At 42.5% G+C, this 16,898-nt stretch overlaps 1 protein-coding gene across 1 annotated transcript in view; it reads right to left on the reverse strand.

The window, feature by feature from the left end:
- The window catches only part of ARFGEF1 (ADP ribosylation factor guanine nucleotide exchange factor 1), a 95,782-nt gene that overhangs the window by 27,814 nt on the left and 51,070 nt on the right, over nucleotides 1-16,898 (reverse strand). Inside the window, exons 18-21 of the mRNA XM_019548885.1 lie at nucleotides 12,341-12,492; nucleotides 6,616-6,744; nucleotides 765-923; nucleotides 230-380 (exon numbers count right to left, since the gene is read on the reverse strand). Coding sequence (XP_019404430.1) covers nucleotides 230-380; nucleotides 765-923; nucleotides 6,616-6,744; nucleotides 12,341-12,492 — 591 coding nt within the window. The remainder of the gene's footprint in view (nucleotides 1-229; nucleotides 381-764; nucleotides 924-6,615; nucleotides 6,745-12,340; nucleotides 12,493-16,898) is intronic.

Below are 16,898 nucleotides of genomic sequence, written 5' to 3' on the forward strand. Positions count from 1 at the left end.
ATTTGACCCCAGTACTCTTTCCTGCCATGGCAGGGGGTCAGACTTGATGATCTGCTCAGGTCCCTTCCGACCCTACAAACTATGAAACTATGAAATATTAAAAGGTCTAGTCTCATAATTAAAGCCCTCCAGACAACCATAATCTGAAAATAAGCTTTCCTGAATTATACCTGAACAAATTCAGACAAGTATATACTAAGCTAAGTGCTTAGTATTCAGTATTACTCACCTAGACCAAGGCCAACAAATTCATCAGGTGCCTGGTCCTTTGTTCCAGTAAAAGAACCTTCCCTACCTCGTACTGTTCCAGAGATGTAACGGGGTTTTACTCCAGTTCCAATCAGTTGTGCCAGCTCAAGCTGACTGATGCATTTTAGTATCTAAATGAAACAAAATCAGAAGCCGTATCTCAGCAACAAGTAGATTTGAAAACATTTATAAAAAGTGAACTATGTTAGTAAAAGTTACTTAAAGAACAATTGTAATTTATTTGTATGCATACATGGGCACACACACACATACTATACCTGTGGCCAAATAATTAAGCCAGGATTCATCTTATATAACCTGGATCCAATTCTGCAACTTTATTTACATAAGGGCTTTAGAATAGGGCGTAACTATGTAAGCCCATATAACAGGTTTTACATATACTGCATACTGTATATGTGGATACATTATCAATCATGCTATATTAAAAATGCAAAAATATTTCCATACATAATACATTTTGTTCCAGCTTAAAAATGAATTTGCTCTTGTACCTCATGCCAGGAATTTCCCAAATAGTTTCCATCTGTATGAGCCACGGTAATGAGTGTTTTTATTGTATCAATGTTCTTCTGTTTCATTTCAGTAATACCAGAACTCACAGTAAGTAAGGTAAATCTTGCTAGTGCTTGCACATACGCATCTCTTTCAAGCTACATAGGGAGAGAAAGAATTTTTTCTGTAAGTCTGCACAATTTGTCAAATATCATCCTGGTTTCTTTCTGCATTAGATGCATTAAGACTTAAGATTTTCTGTACACATCTTCTATACTATATTACCGATGAAACAAACCAACAGAAAAGCTGGAGACAACAATCCTTCCTACTTTTATGACAGAGCATCTTCAGTGTATGAACATGATAATATGATGTGGTTGCCTAAAATAACAGAGGCCTGGACTTGATAATTCAGATGAATCTCTTCCAGTCCTATCCTACTAAAACATTTCAACAGTACATTAAGAATATAGGTTGAAGTGACAGTTTTGTATGCCCACTTTTTGGATGACTGTGCAAGATCAAAAACAATAGCATGCATTGTTTTCCTTATACATTATGTGTAACATGGTGATTCTTAACCAGGGTGCCAGCAAATCCTCTGCAGGGTGCCTCAAGTTGTGAGGAGAAAGGAGAAGTGTGAGGTGGTAAACAGATGAGCTGAGTAGGTAAGTGCAAGCTCAGGCTTGTCCTTACTTTGCCAGTCCCCTCAACCCCACTGCCTAGTTTTGGAAATTGGGTGCCACCCAATTCACAAACATTACAGAAGACACCTTATTGAGAGTGCAGGAACAAACCATCCCAATGCATGGGAAGACTAGCAAGTATAGCAGAAGACCAGCTTGGCTTAAAAGCGAACTCTTTAGTGGGCTAAAAAACACAAACAGGAAGCTTACAAGAAGTGGAAGCTTGGGTAAATGACTAGGGAGGAATAAGAGTATTAACTCAAGCATGCAGGGATGAAAACAGGAAGGCCAAAGTGCAACTGGAGTTTCAGCTAGCAAGGAACGTGAAGATGTCTACTTGGCAGCAGGTATCATGTGGAATGCTCCAGGGGGCCAGTTCTGGGGCAAGTTTTTTTCAGTGTCTTGATCAATGATCTAGAAGATGAGATGGAGTGTACCCTCAGCAAGTCTGCATATGGTCACCAAGCTGGGGGAGTAGTAGATACACTAGGGGGTAGGGGTAGGATTCAGAGAGACCACAACATATTGGAGGACTGGACCAAAAGAAAATTGCATGAAGTTCAATAAGGACAAGTCCAAGTCCTGCACTTAGGATAGAACAATCCCATGCACTGGTACAGGCTGGGGACCGACTGCCCAGCAGCTGCTCTGTAGAATAGGACCTGGGAGTTACAGTGGAGAATAAGCTGAATAAGCCAGCTGTGTGCCCTTGTGGCAAAGGTGGCTAATGGCATATTGGGGTATGTTAGTAGGAGTGTTGTCAGCAGATTGAGGGAAGTGATTATTCCCCTCTACTTGGCACTGGTGAGGCCACATCTGGAGTACCGTGTCCAGTTTTGGCCCCCCCGGCTACAGAAAGGACGTGGACAAATTGAAAAGCAACCAGTGGAGGCAACGAAAATGGTTGGGGGACTGCGTCACATGACTTGAGAAGAGAGGCTGAGGGAACTGGGCTTCTTTTGTCTGGAGGGGATAAGACAGAGGGAATTTAATAGCAACCTTCACAACTACATGGGTGTTTCCAAAGGGAATGGATCTAGACTCTTCTCAGTGGTGGCAGATGACAGGACAAGGAGCAATACTCTCAAGTTGCAGCAAGAGAAGTTGAGGTTAGACATTAGGAAAAACTCACTGGGAGGATAGTAAAACACTGGAAAAAGTTACTGAGAGAGGCTGTGGACTCTCCATCCTTGGAGGTTTTTAAGGCCCAGCTTGAAAAACCTTAGTTGGGGATGGTTCTGCTTTGAGCAGGGGGTTGGACTAGATGACCTCCTGAGGTCCTTTCCAACCCTAATTTTCTATGTATCCCTAGAAACCTAAAGAAACTTGTAGGTATTTCACCACCACAACCAGTCAAAGTGCTGTCTTGCCAGACTCTGAAAGCCTTTAAAGGAACAAGTCCTCAAAAGGAACCCTAAGAGAAATTTAAGCAATAAACGCTAAGCATGTGTTCCTAAGTTCAGAGGGGAAAAAAAGGAAGAAAGGAAAAACCACCTACTACATAATATATAGTTACTTTAACATAATTCCTAATCTCATGGAAGTTCTTAGTAGCATTATGGCTAGGGACAGAAATTACACATAAACCTGTATAAGTGATCAGAAACCAGTTCAAATCTGTAACACAATGGAAGTGCAGTGCACATAACCTAAATCAATTAAGTCCGTTACTACATCCATGCAGGTTTATCTTAAACCAGCATCAGCCATTTTGAAAGTGGTTTAAATCGGTTTATTGAACTTCTGTCCCAGACCCCCTCCAGATTCAAGTTAACGCTCAGTCCCCCAGCATACTTTGCTCCACCCCTCCCACCCCTTAGGGTCAATGGGCTAGCCATAGCCCACACTGTCTGCCCAAGCAAGGAGGTGTGCTTTAGTGCACCCCAGCTTCTGGCCTGGGCCACTGCAGGCATGTGGCTCCATTTTCAGAATCAAAGAAGTGAACGCCTGTTCACTTGCTTATCAGTTCAATCTACACAGCTTTGACTAACCTGCAAAGATTGAATTGATTCAGCCCTGGGCTTTTTGACTTTCTGTAGTTAGTCTTAAAATCAAGTCCCACAGTGTGGTCAGTGACTATTATCTACTAAGCAGACAAAAGTAGCTTTATAAATCACTTTTTTTAGCTCTCAGGAAATAAGAAAGAGAATGTCCTTGTATGTTTAAAAGCCACCTTAACCAGAAGAAAATGAAAATAACTAAGAAGCCCTCCCATTAACCAAAAATAGAGGGAAAAAAAGGAGAGATGCAAATTAACTTCATTCTTTTAACACATATCTGGTTCCAGATGGTCAAAAGACCCAAGCCAGATTTGCATGATAGCATCAAATTAAAACTACAATCATGGAAAAACCCTGAATTTAATTGAGACTTCACTGTACTTACAGCAGAGGCAGTAAAGCTTCAAAATTGCACTGTAAAATCCACAGAATCCATAGACGGCACTGGAAAATTCCACAAAGAAACACACACCAAAAAACAAAAAACCTAGCAAAGTTTTCCCTGTTATTAATTTGTTAGGATGCATAACCTAATGCTAACTATTCTTGGTGCCTTATCTTAGGTAACAAGCCATCTATATTTCTTTAACAAAACGAATAAAATTAAAGTGGCAGTAGGAAGGCAAGAGGAAAAGCCCACAGGTTTTCCATGAAACAGACACCCTATTATTTCTTATAATAGAAACATATCAACCGCGCCCTTCATAACCACAAATGCCAAAACTGACAATATTCAGGTCTAAATAGGATCTTGCACAATAGGTTTAACTCGTTCTCACAGGTGAACATAGTATTATTGACATAATTGTTCAGAGATTATTTTTCACATTATCTAATGCATAGGATTCTCAAGGAATGTACAGATATGACATGATACCATTCTTTTCATGCAAGGCAAAAGAATCTTTAAATTTCACTGCCGGGAAAGAAAAGCTGGTTCCTGAAATTTCATGGGTGAATCATCTTGGACTTAATGAACTCAGAAGGCTGCAGAGGTCCCAGGTGCTGGGTTAAGTATGGAAGCCAAGCCCCTTGCAGCTGCTCAGAAACACTGATATTCCTCTCAAGTTCACCGCTGTTACTTGTACAAAAGTGAGAAGAACATCAATTTAACCAAGTATCCAAAGGTTTTGAGAAGCTGCAGGTTCATCACAAAATTAGAATTCAAATCTTCAGTCCAACTCAGACTGAACTGAGATTACAAACAAAAACAAACTCCCTATTCCCACTCCATACATTTTCAATGAACTAGAACCATTACTTTTCAGTGAGGTCTAAGATGGCAGTATGATAATGCAGTTATAAACTCAAAACATATGTGAGCATAGAGTTTATATTGGAAGTATATGGTGTGTAAATGCTATAGCTAAAAAATTACATTTTCAATTAAAGGATTTTGATATTGTCTCAGGACATGTGTGATACTGTAACATCAAACTTTGTCTGTTTCTCCAAACTTTTATCCTGACAAATGATTTATGGAAGACCAGACATAAAACTTACTGACCACTGCTCCACAAAAGCATTATATTATGTTCACAAGCTGAAAGCCAACCACCACACCAAAGAGCAGGCAAACCCCTCAGTAAAACTGAAATCTTTAACTTTGGGAAGGCTGACTTTTGCAAACTCGTAGAATTGGTCAGTCAAGCAATTAGAGACCACAGCTCCCTAGAAAACGGAGTACATGAGGAATGGTCATCTCTCAAAAACATAATCCTAGAAGCACAGGGGAAAGCCATTCCATCTCACAAGAAATGCAGTCAATGAGCAAGGAAGCCCTGAACCGTTGGACTTCATTAAACTCAAAAGAGAAGCCTACACCAACCAGTTGGAAAACAGGCAGCATCACCAAGGAGGACTAACTCAGCACTCATCCGCACCTGTAGGGAGAGGTCCGGAAAAGCCAAGGCACAAACCAAACTCATACTAGCTATGGGAATCGAAGACAACAAAAAGTCCTTCTTCAGATATGTGGGAAGCCGAAAAAAGAACAAAGATAGCATTGGGCTCCTGTGAGATCCAAAGGGGCAACTGACATTTGACGCCTAAGAAAGAGCTAATCTCTTAAATGACTTTTTCGCATCGAGGGATGTGGAGAAGCTTGAAAGAGTCCAGAGGAGAGCCACTCGTATAATCCAAGGCCTGGAAGGAAGGCCATACGAGGAGAGGCTGAGGGACTTGGGACTTTTCAGTCTGGAAAAGAGAAGGCTCAGGGGGGACTTGGTGGCAGCCTACAATTATATAAGAAGGGTACATCAGGACTTGGGAGAACAGCTGTTCACCAGAGCTCCCCAAGGGATAACAAAGTCTAACGGCCATAAACTCCAGGAAGGCTGATTTAGACTAGACATAAGGAAAAAAGTTCTTTACAGTGCAAGTATCCAGGGTCTGGAACAAACTCCCCCCAGAAGTGGTGCAAGCACCTACTCTGGACTGTTTCAAAAAGCATGTGGATGTATTTCTTGTTGGAGTCACTTGATCCCAGCTGACTTCCTGCCTATGGTGGGGGGCTGGACTCAATCTCATGAGGTCCCTTCCAGCCCCTAATGTCTATGGAATCTATGAAATCAAAGCTGTGCAAAATGTTCCAGCCAAGGTCCAATATGCTCTTATACTGACAACACAGTGTGGTCATTTTAAAAAGAGGCAACTACTGCAGCAAGGCTAAAAATATTTAGCAAATATTCTAAAGAAAAAGGATCTTTTCCTTTGGAAACTTTTCTTAATTGTCCAAGAGATATGTAGGAAAGAACAAAGTTTCAGCAACAGATAAATAAAGCACTTCCTAATTTTAGCTACATTCAGCTAAAAACAGGATGTGAATTTTAGGTAATGCAGTAAACGCCTTAAAGATCAGAGGTCAGCAGTTTATAGCTCATGGGATGGAGCCATTTAATCCAGCCAACAGACCTGGGGCTTTGGAGGCATTCAGACACAGCTGTGGTGGCAGCTTTCCCCCATCCTGCTACAGGGAGGAACAGCAGCAGCAGCAGCTGGGTTCTAGTACTTGCCCTCTTGTCTACCCATCCACCTCTGACTTAAGTTGAGTCATTACAGCCTAAAGAGACAGCCAACCATTGCATTAGATAATGTACTCTTATTCCATTAACAGTACCTGGATCAAAATATTCTTATGTAGCCTTAATCTTCAGCATTACCTGAATGTTGAAAATGCACGCAATCCGAATAGCACATCGGATACCCTCCAGACAGAGAGAGGCAACTTCTGTATCATCACAGTCTTGCAGACCCACACTGAATGCAGCTAGGAACGGTGTCCAAGCCAGCTGTAACACATGAATGCATATATACATGAAACCAAGTGTTTTACACTAATAATCATTAGTATTTCAAGCTGTTAAATGTTAATCCGAGTAAGAAGAAACTTTATTCCAGTATCTTGAGAGGGTGGGAGTATATAAGGGAGGACAACAACAACACTGAAGTCAACATTCTGCTACAGAAAAAGGGGGAAGAAAAGGAGGACTGAATTAACAGCACAACTTGCACATCACATATTACTAAACATGCCTTCTAGTGACAAAACAGATGTTATGCAAAGCATTTTTTAAATCTAAAAAAAGTTGGAAGTGCCAACTTTGGAAGCTGGAAAAAAGATCAGTTATACAAGATAGTTTTTGATCCTACTTTGCATGATCCGAAACAAATATAGGGTCAAGATTTCCAATAACATTTGGAGTAGACGGAGGTAGTTAGCCACATTAGTTTCAAGTCAGACAGAAGACTGAATAGAGATGCACCTGATAGACTAACTGAATAAGAGATAAACAAGAGCTCACTTCATCAGATGCCACATACAAGGACCTTGAGGAAATGAGCTCTTGTTCATGAAAGCTTATGTATTTGCTTCATTGATTCTATGAAGGTGCATCTCTACCCTGTCTTCTGCCTGTTAGTACTCTAAAACACTCGATTCCCCAGGAAAAGGTACAATTCATTTGGCTGAAAAGGTGCCAAACTCAACCCATATCAAAAGGCACAAAACTTCGGAAATTTGCTTCTATCTGAAGAGTCAGACTAACAGGTAACCACAGATCTTGAAAAACTACTGATGAACATATGTGCTTGCATTGTGGACTTGACCTGGCACAGGGAAGGGCTCGTTCCAAAAGTCTGCTACTCTCAGCTATAGAATACATGTTCATATAGTGCTTTTCATCCAAAAAGATCCTAAAGCTCTTAAAGTAATTTGCTTAGGCAAACCAGAAGTCACAAATTAGGTCAGTTAAGTGGAGTCAATGTCATTAACTCATCCAGGAATACTGATAGGTAACAACTGGGTGATGCAGGTAATCTTTTTCCTGGATCATTCTAACACAGGGGTGCTCAACCCCTGGCCCATGGGCCAGATCCAGCTGAAGACCCTATGTCATTCAACCTGCAGAGGTCCCCACAGGTCTGGAAATTTGGTGGGAGAGCAGCAGCACTGCTCCCCTAATTGCCATACTTCTGGACCCATACAAAGAGCCCCCAACTCTGTTCACTTGATTGGGTGGATGATCCCAGCATGCAGGGCCAGCGCTGTGCTCCAGGGCCAAATCCTGGTGTAGAAAGCTTGGAGGGGGTGGTGCCAGGTTCTAGGGACCCAATCCTGGAGCACTGGGATAAGAGGGGGCACTGCTCCTGGTACACAGGGCTCAATCTAGCCTGTGAAACAGTCCTGTCCCATCTGTTTGGCCCACAGGGGCAAAAGGTCAAGCATCACCATTTTAGCCTATATTTAGAAGAGCTGTCGTCAGGCCTCCTGCTTCTTCAACCCAGCCTATCCTATTTTCCTCCTTTCCACTAAAGGTTAAGAGGTTACTGTGTTGGCACTGGATTTATGACCCAGATACCTTGTTCCAGGCAGACCTAAACCCTCAGACCAACCACAACCTTTCCACTCCATAATAGGGAAATTTTATGTAACATAGTGATCGCAGAATAATACAAGCAATTCTATATCTATCAGTCCCAGGTCAGTCATCAGAGCCAAGGTACGCCTGGCCAGGACGCAAGCTTCACTCTGAAGTTCTCCCTTGAATGTCAGCTGTCAGCAGTCTGGAGGTCGGAAGCCTACCCAGTGAGGTGGATGAGATGGGCTGGTGGTATGCCCTCTGTCCATGGTGCCTCAAGTTCCCCTCTCAGGGACCTTGTATTGCTCTGAATTCCTCTTTTGAATTCTTTTCCCCTCCTGATGACACTTCATCCACGGGTACTGCTGATTGGTCTTTCCTGTGGTCGTCATACTGTCCACATTCGGTCCTGTCAGCATATTCCTTTGTTTCACAAGCCCATCACATGCACACATCCTAATTTGGGCTTTCCCAGTCTTCTCTTAATTTGGTCTGTTCCCGAAAACCAGAAAGCCCAAGGGCTCTGCAATCGGACACTGAGACCTGGTGTCACCTTGTTATGGAACAGTGTGGTACATGCCTACCATTCCCCAGCCTGTGTCTACCCCTGTCTGCCTTGAAGGCTGTGCAACTGTGACAACCACACTTTTCAAAATCAAATTAACCCTTGCCATTGCCTTGGACCATTGTTCTAATGCATATCTACTTTACCTACAAGTCAATTCCCAAAAGCAATTCGCTAAATACCATTTTTTTAGCCATCAACTGCCCTGTCCTTGTACATGAATTAGGGGAGTGCTGGGGCCATACCTGGACCCCAAAACAATGACTGCCACCTCAAGGGTTAGCATCAGCTGCACCAGAGAGGTAATAAGACATTTTGCAGCAGTACAACAAATACTTGTCCCTACTCTTAACCAGGTTACCTCACTGGACAACCTGGACTCTGGAAGACATTTGACTTTGATCAGAATCTACTCACGGAGCAGTTCAATTGGGCACAATGTGGGGTGGAGAAAGGATTTATACCCCCTAATCCACCAATTAAGATGATCTGGCATCTGAATAACAGTAGAGATCTGCCATGGTTGCACACAGCTATACATCCCAACCACAAGAATCTGGGGTTCCTAGGACCCCCAGCATGACTGGAGTGGTCCCAGTAATAACTATTTATAATCCCCTCAGATGCGAAACAGATGAAATGGTAGCAAAACCCATCGAGCAACAGGACCAAAGGAACCCTTTATCTTACAGGAGTGGAGAGACACAGGGTTTTATATCTCATCCAAACATCAGCCACTCCAGTGGCTTGATGACCCCAAACTAAAGCATACATCACTAATTAATTCAAAATTATGACCCAAAGATTTAGTGATAGTTTTCTTTTTTTAAGAGGGACTATGGAGATGGATTATTGGAGATGATCAAAGACGACATGACAAAGAAGAGTTTTCTTAAAATGCAGTAAGGGAAAACTTAGGTAGAACATTAGGAAGAACTTTCTCACTTGAGGTTGGTTAAGCTTTGAACGGGGTGTGGAATCTCCAAACTTTGTGATTTTAAGAGCAGGTCAAATACAGATACTTGACCAAGATGGTTCAGTCAGGAATAATTCCGGTCTTGAGTATGGGGTTAGGCCAGAACCCTAGCATTTCTTAACCACTAGGTCATGACTCAGAAATGGGTGAGCAAACTTTAAAAATGGACTCTCCTCTAGGCAAGTAAGAGAAGTTGGTCCCACCCCTCTGCTCCCTACCTGGAGCAGTGAGGGCTGGCAGACAAGGGTGGAGGGCAAGCCCAGCTGGGGATGCAGCTCAGTCTGCAGGGGAAGGGTGGAGGTAGGGATGGGGGTTAAATATTCCTTCTCCAGCTGAAAAACTTACTGCTGGCTGCAACTGTAGACTATAAGTCCCAGAGGTACCTGGAAGCTTGAGCCACTGCAGGCATGTGGTTGTATTTTCTGAATCAAAAATAAATATCTGTTCACTTGTCTTAAATTAATCTCTGTAACCTAGACTAATGCAAAGACTGAATCAATTCAGCCTTGGACTTCTGGACTGTCTGTACTTAGCTTTAAAGGAGAAAAATGTGGGAAGCTGGCTTTTCCCTTGCAGGCTGGCCAAGTTCCAGCTTGCACGGGGTTCCTTGGGGCCTGCCAGGCCCCACATATACCCCTCCCCATCCCCTGGTCCACACACTGGGGGGGCTGGGAGGCAGTGGGTCAAGAGTGAAGGGCACCAAGTTAAGATTGGCTATTGATGTTTCCAAATGGGCCCTGCTACAAAAAGGGTTGAGAACCACTGGGTTAGATGATCTCCTGAGGCCTCTTCCAATCCTAGTGTTCTGTGACTCAAATTCAGGTTGGTCAAATCGTAGAGACCCAAGATTACAGATTAAACTTCTACAGGTGTAGTTAAATTGGATAACATGTTTGACATGGGTGGCAAAAGTACCAGCTGGAAATTCAAAAGGGAATTGGATGGAAAGTTGAACTCCTTTTGTCAAAGTTTACTGTTTCATAAAAACAAAAATGCTTTGCTAAAACCAATTTTGATAGTTCTGCTGGAAAGCCAAACACTGTTCCAACATCTCATCCACAAGCTCCTTGTATCCCTGTTGACAAAGTTAGTTTATGGGTGGCAATTATTATATTATGAATCTGAATAGTGAAAGCATGAATGTTTTGGAACACAGACTTCTAAGACAAAAGAATCATGACACAGAAGTGATATACTTGCTGGTAGCTCACAGTGCAGTATTCTCTCTCTCAAAAAGAGAACAGAATATAAAACTGCCATCTTTTAGAAGGGATCAGTATTTAAAAAACAGTAAGTTGCAGAGAAAGGGGAAGGCTATTAACTTCTCATTCCTTAATTTGTACTAGCCAGTTACAGATTTTTAAAGCATTTATGAATATGTTTGTATATCCTAATAAATCGCCACTGATTTCAACTGTTCTTATATTTGAATTCAAGCATTTAAACAGAGCTCATGAGAAAAACTGCAGATATCTAACTGTTTGATCTCCTGAACCGATTAACAGAACTTGGTCAAAAACATAATTTAGAATTAGTCTGTATAAGCAGATTATAGAACACATTACATTCGGGCCTTATTTCCTAAATTAGATAGGAAAAAAAGACTTGTGCTACTAGCTTTCCAGATAAGAAAAAAAACACAAAGCCAAAAAACCCTAGCAAGGTTATAGAGAAGCAACTTCTCATCTATTTTTTTAATGAAGCACACTATTTCAGGAATGGATAATTGCTTATAATTGAAAAGAAAAATGTATACAAAAGAACCAACAGGATCTTTAGATATTCTTAGTGTTGGATGATAAGAAATATAACCTATTATAAGACACCAGAATTTCAAAAGAGATAATAAAAGGTCTATCAAGTTTTTAAATTACACACATCAAGTAGCTACAACGATTCCTAGACCATGTTAATGCTGGATTTCTGGCTACAGCAAAAGTGGCAGAGCCCATTACTAGTAATCTCCCAGCTGGTTTGTCGCTGAAACCTTAAAAAGGGTCTTTATACCAGCAGAAACTGACAACATATCCAACAGCTTTGGCAGCAGCTAGGGCTTTGACTGTGGGAAAGGAATAGATACATGTTAAAAATGGTAAGGGGGAAAGAAATCTAGATGGGGGAGTGTCTTACCACTAGGGGAAAATAAGCTGAATAAGAGCCAAACAGAACACCCCACTTCTTGCAAAGAAGACTAATAGTGTACTAGGCTGCATTTGTCAGAGAGTTGCCAGCTATTCAGCACTGGTGAGGCCACATCTGGAGTCCTATGTCTAGTTCTGCCCCCCAAATCCCCCGCCTCTCCTGCAATATCTTCAAATAATGCTGTAAAATAACTCAAACTGCTCTCTTCTAGAAATGCTGGAAGACCAAACACTACCTCTCAGAATGAAGTCCTACAGTATTTCCAACAAATCCCCATAAAAGGCACAAAACTAAGTTGAGTGTGCATCCCACTAAAATTTCAGTAAAGAACATATGAATCTCACCTTGAACATAGGTCTCACGTGTTCCAAATGTGTTGCACTAGTAAAAGGTGCTTGAACATGGCTTACTGCCTCCATGAGGGCTTTTGCTGTTTTTGCCATTTGTTCCATTTCCAAATTATATAAAAGTCTTCTCTGCTTTTCACTAGCCACACCTGTAAACATTTTTTGAAAACATTTTATTCTCTCCAACAAGTCTCTTAAGTAACTTGTATTGTTATTTAAATGCATTAAAAAACACTTATTTCAAAAGGTTACAGTATAATAAACAAGTTACATCAATTTAATAATAAACATAAACCAGTTAACGTCAATTTTGATGAACAGAGAAATCTATACATTTAAATAGCATCATGACATCAGAGAAAGTTTCTGACCCGAATTGAGACCTACCCTATGAAAAAATACCAGAAACCAGGTATAAATTCGGCTACTTTCACAAAAGAGAAATCTGTAGACAACTCAACACTGCAGGCTAGGATTAAGTAAGAAAAGATCATAATGTATTCCCTTATCACATACATATTACCAGCAACTTTGTGTGCTGATAATATACAAGGGAAATCCTGAATGCAGTACAATGACCCAAGCCAGAGCTTTGACTTCAGCAGACACCATGTATATACCTGGTTCAGGATTATCCACTGAGCCCACATGCATGGTATCAAACTCCTATTTCATTTGCTATATCTGAAATCTGGTTACCTGAGCTCTCAAATTATGAATATTTAGGATTCTACACCCATAATGAAGAAGTTCTCTAACTTACAGAAAAACCATCATCTGCTCAGTAACTACTGACCCCTTACTTCTGAATGGTTCTGGGTACTTCAGTTAAATGGCCTTTCTTGGTCCCTTTGCATATTTTAGAGAGATGTAAACATTAACTTAAAGTGCTCTATGCATGTCTCTAAACTAAAATATTGCAGCACACAAGACAAGAGGGTTAACATTTTTTAAATCAAGGACTGTTATAGCAAGAAGGTTTGGGGGGCCAAAGGTCTGGTGGGTATATGTCACAGGGAGGAGGAGTCTTGGTTTGTTGTTAATTTATCATGTGGAGAAGGGAGCAGAGTAAGGAGCATTGTGTGCAACAGAGAGGCCTAACGCTGGGTTCATAATAGTATAAAGAAACAATATTCTGGTGAGTGTAAACTGCTGTGGTTGCAGGTCACCAAAAAGATGCTATTTGAGAATATGTTCAAGAAATTCCTGTTCTACTGGGAAAAAGAGGAACAGGTACCAAATATAAATAGTGAAACAAACATGCAATGCCTGGTAGCCCAAATGAAACAACACTATGAAAAATGCTTCTCGGAAGGCAATGAACTGAAAGATGGTGATGTAGACATGTCTGAGCCATCTGGAAAAAAATTGTTTGAAGAGGCCAAGCCAGGAATCCCCACGTGGAGGATCGAGACCACTGCTACAAAGAGGAAGCAATGGGTGGTGGTGGTGGTTGGAGACTCCCTTCTCCAAGGGATAACAGGGATCCATCTCCTGGCCTGACCTATTGTCCTGGGAGGTCTGCTGCTTGCCTGGTGCCCAAATTCAAGAAGCCATGGAGGGATCACAAAGACACACGTGACCCTTTGACTACTACCCCATGCTGCTCATCCATGTGGGCAATGATACTGCCTGGGCTGAAGCTGAGAAGATAAAGAAAGACTACAGGGCTTTAGGTGCAAGAGTGAAGAAGACAGGGGCACAGAGTGTTCTTCTCGATCCTTCCGGTCAAGGGTAAGGGCCTGGGCAGGAGCGGACATATCCTGCAGATCAATACATGGCTGTGTATGCAGTGTTGTCAATAGAAACTGGGATTCTGCTAACTTAGTGAGGAGGGTTTTAAACTAGGTTTTCTGGGGGTTGAAGACCAAAGCCTTGGAGGAAGTGGGAGACCTGGAGAAAGCACAAGGAGGAGCAGGCAACAGGGAAGGCCGCCTCATTCTTCCTGAGAAAGTAGGGCAATTTCCTATTACCTCAGGGGTCTGTACATGAATGCAAGGAGCCTGGGATACAAGTAGGAAGAACTGTGAAGGAACTATAATGAGATTGGAACAACAGAGACTTGGTGGAATAGCTCGCATGACTGATGTACTGTCATGGATGGGTACACACTGTCCAGGAATGACAGGCAGGGGAGAAGAGTTGTGCTGTATGCAAAAGAGCTGTCTGACTGCTCAGAACTCCAGTATGAAACTGACGATCTGTCTGTTGAAAGTCTCCGAGTTAAGGGAAGAGGGAAGAGCAAGGGTGATGTCATGGTGGATATGTGCTACAGACCACCAGACCAGAAAGATGAGGTAGATGAGGCTTTCTTCAAACAACTAGCAGAAGTTTCTAGATTACAAGCTCTGGTCCTCAGGGGGACTTTAAAAATCACCCTAACATATATGTTGGGAGGGCAATACGGCAAGTCATCTACGAAGTTTTTGGAAAGCATTGGAGCCAACTTCCTGGTGCAAGTGATGGAGAGACCAAATAGGGGCCATGCTCTTCTTGATCTGCTGCTCACAAACAGGGAAGAATTGGTAGGGGATGTAGAAGCAGATGGCAAGTTGAGCAGCAATGACCACAAAATGATCAAGCTCAGGACCCTGACAAAAGGAAGAAAGGAGAACAGCAGAGTATGGTCCCTGGACTTCAGAAAAGCAGACCAACGCCCTCAAGGAAGTGATGGTCAGGATCTCCATGGAGGTCAGTATGAGCAGAAAAGGAGTCCAAGAGAGCTGGCTGTGTTTTAAAGAAACCTTACCGAGTGCACAGGAAAAACCATCTTAATGTGCAGGAAGAATAGCAAGTCTGGCAGGCAACCAGTTTGGCTTAGCAGGGAACTCTTTGGTGACCTTAAACACAAAAAGGAAGCTTTCAAGAAGTGGAAGCTTAGACAAATGACTAGGAAGAAGTATAAGAATATTGCTGGGGAATGCAGGGATGAAGTCAGGAAGGCCAAAACTCAATTGGAGTTGAAGCTAGGAAGGGACATGAAAGGTAACAAAAGGGTTTCTACAAGTATGTTAGCAACGAGAGGAAAGTCAGGGAAAGTGTGGGTGCCTTACTAAATGGGGGAGGTAACTTAGTGACGGAAGATGAGGAAAAGGCTGAAGTGCTCAATGCCTTTTTTACCTTGGTCTTCACAGGCAAGGTCAGGTGGCAGACTACTCTACTGAACAGCAGATTCAGGAGAAGGCGAGCAGCCCTCAGTGATGAAAGAACAGGCTACGGACTTCTTAGAAAAGCTGGTCATGTACAAGTCTATGGGGCCAGATACAATGCATCTGAGGGTGCTGAGGGATTTGGCTGATGTGTTTGCAGAGATGCTGACCATTATCTTTTGAAAACTTGTGGCAATTGGGAGAGGTTCCAGACAATTAGAAAAGGGCAAATATAGTACCTATTATTAAGAAAGGTGGAGAGGAGGAGGAGGAGGTGGAGGAGGAGGGTCTGGGGAACTAGATTAGTCAGCCTCACCTCAGTCCCTGGAAAAATCATGGAAAGGGTACTCAAGGAATCCATTTTTAAGCACTTGGAGGAGAAGGTGATTAGCAACCGTCAGCGTGGATTCACCAAGGGCAAGTCATGCCCGAACAACCTGACTGCTTTCTGTGATAAGATGACTGGCTTGGTGGATGTGATATATTTTGACTTCAGCAAGTCTTTTCATATGATCTCCCACCTAAGGGTGCTGAGGGAGTTGGCTGATGTGATTGCAGAGCTGCTGGCTATTCTTTTTTAAAACTTGTGGCAATTGGAAAAGGGCAAACATAGTGTCCATCTTAAATGAAAGGAAGGGCAGAGGATGCAGGGAATTACAAACAAGGTGATCAGGAACAGTCAGCATGGATTCACCAAGGGCAACCCATGCCCGACCAACCTGACTGCCTTCTATGGTCAGATGAATGGCTCTGTGGCTTCAGTGAAAGCAGTGAATTTGATATATCTTGATTTTGGCAAGGCTTTTGATACAGGTCTCCCACAACATTCTTGCAAGCAAGCTAAGGAAGTACAGATTGGATGAATGGATTGTAAAGGTGAACAGAAAGCTGGCTCAATGTCATAGAATCAGGGTTGAAAGGGACCTTGTAGATCTTCAAGTCCAACCCTCTGCCTCGGCAGGAGAAAAACTGGACTCAAATGACTCCAGCCAGGTAGGCATCAAGCCTCTTCTTAAAGACCCCCAAGGGTAGAAGCCAGCACCACTTCCCTAGGAAGTTGGTTCCAGATCCTAGCTGCCCTAACTGTGAAGTAGTTCTTATGGATGTCTAATCTAAACCTACTCTCCAACAACTTGTGGCCATTATTCCTTGTTATGCCAGGGGGCACTAGGGGAAATAAGGTCTCTCCCAAAACTTTCTGGTCCCCCCTAGTGAGTTTATAGACAGCCACCAGGTCCCCCCTCAGCCTTCTCTTGCAAAGGCTGAAGAGGTTCAGGTCCTGCAGTCTCTCACTGTATGGTCTGCCCTATTGTCCCTGGATCATGCGAGTGGCCCTCCTCTGGACCCTCTCAATGTTGTCCACATCCCTCTTGAAGTGGGGCGCACAGAACTGGACATAGTACTCC

Source organism: Crocodylus porosus, unplaced genomic scaffold (genome assembly GCF_001723895.1).
Source record: "Crocodylus porosus isolate Cpor-Errol unplaced genomic scaffold, CroPor_comp1, whole genome shotgun sequence".
NCBI classification, from domain to species: domain Eukaryota; kingdom Metazoa; phylum Chordata; order Crocodylia; family Crocodylidae; genus Crocodylus; species Crocodylus porosus.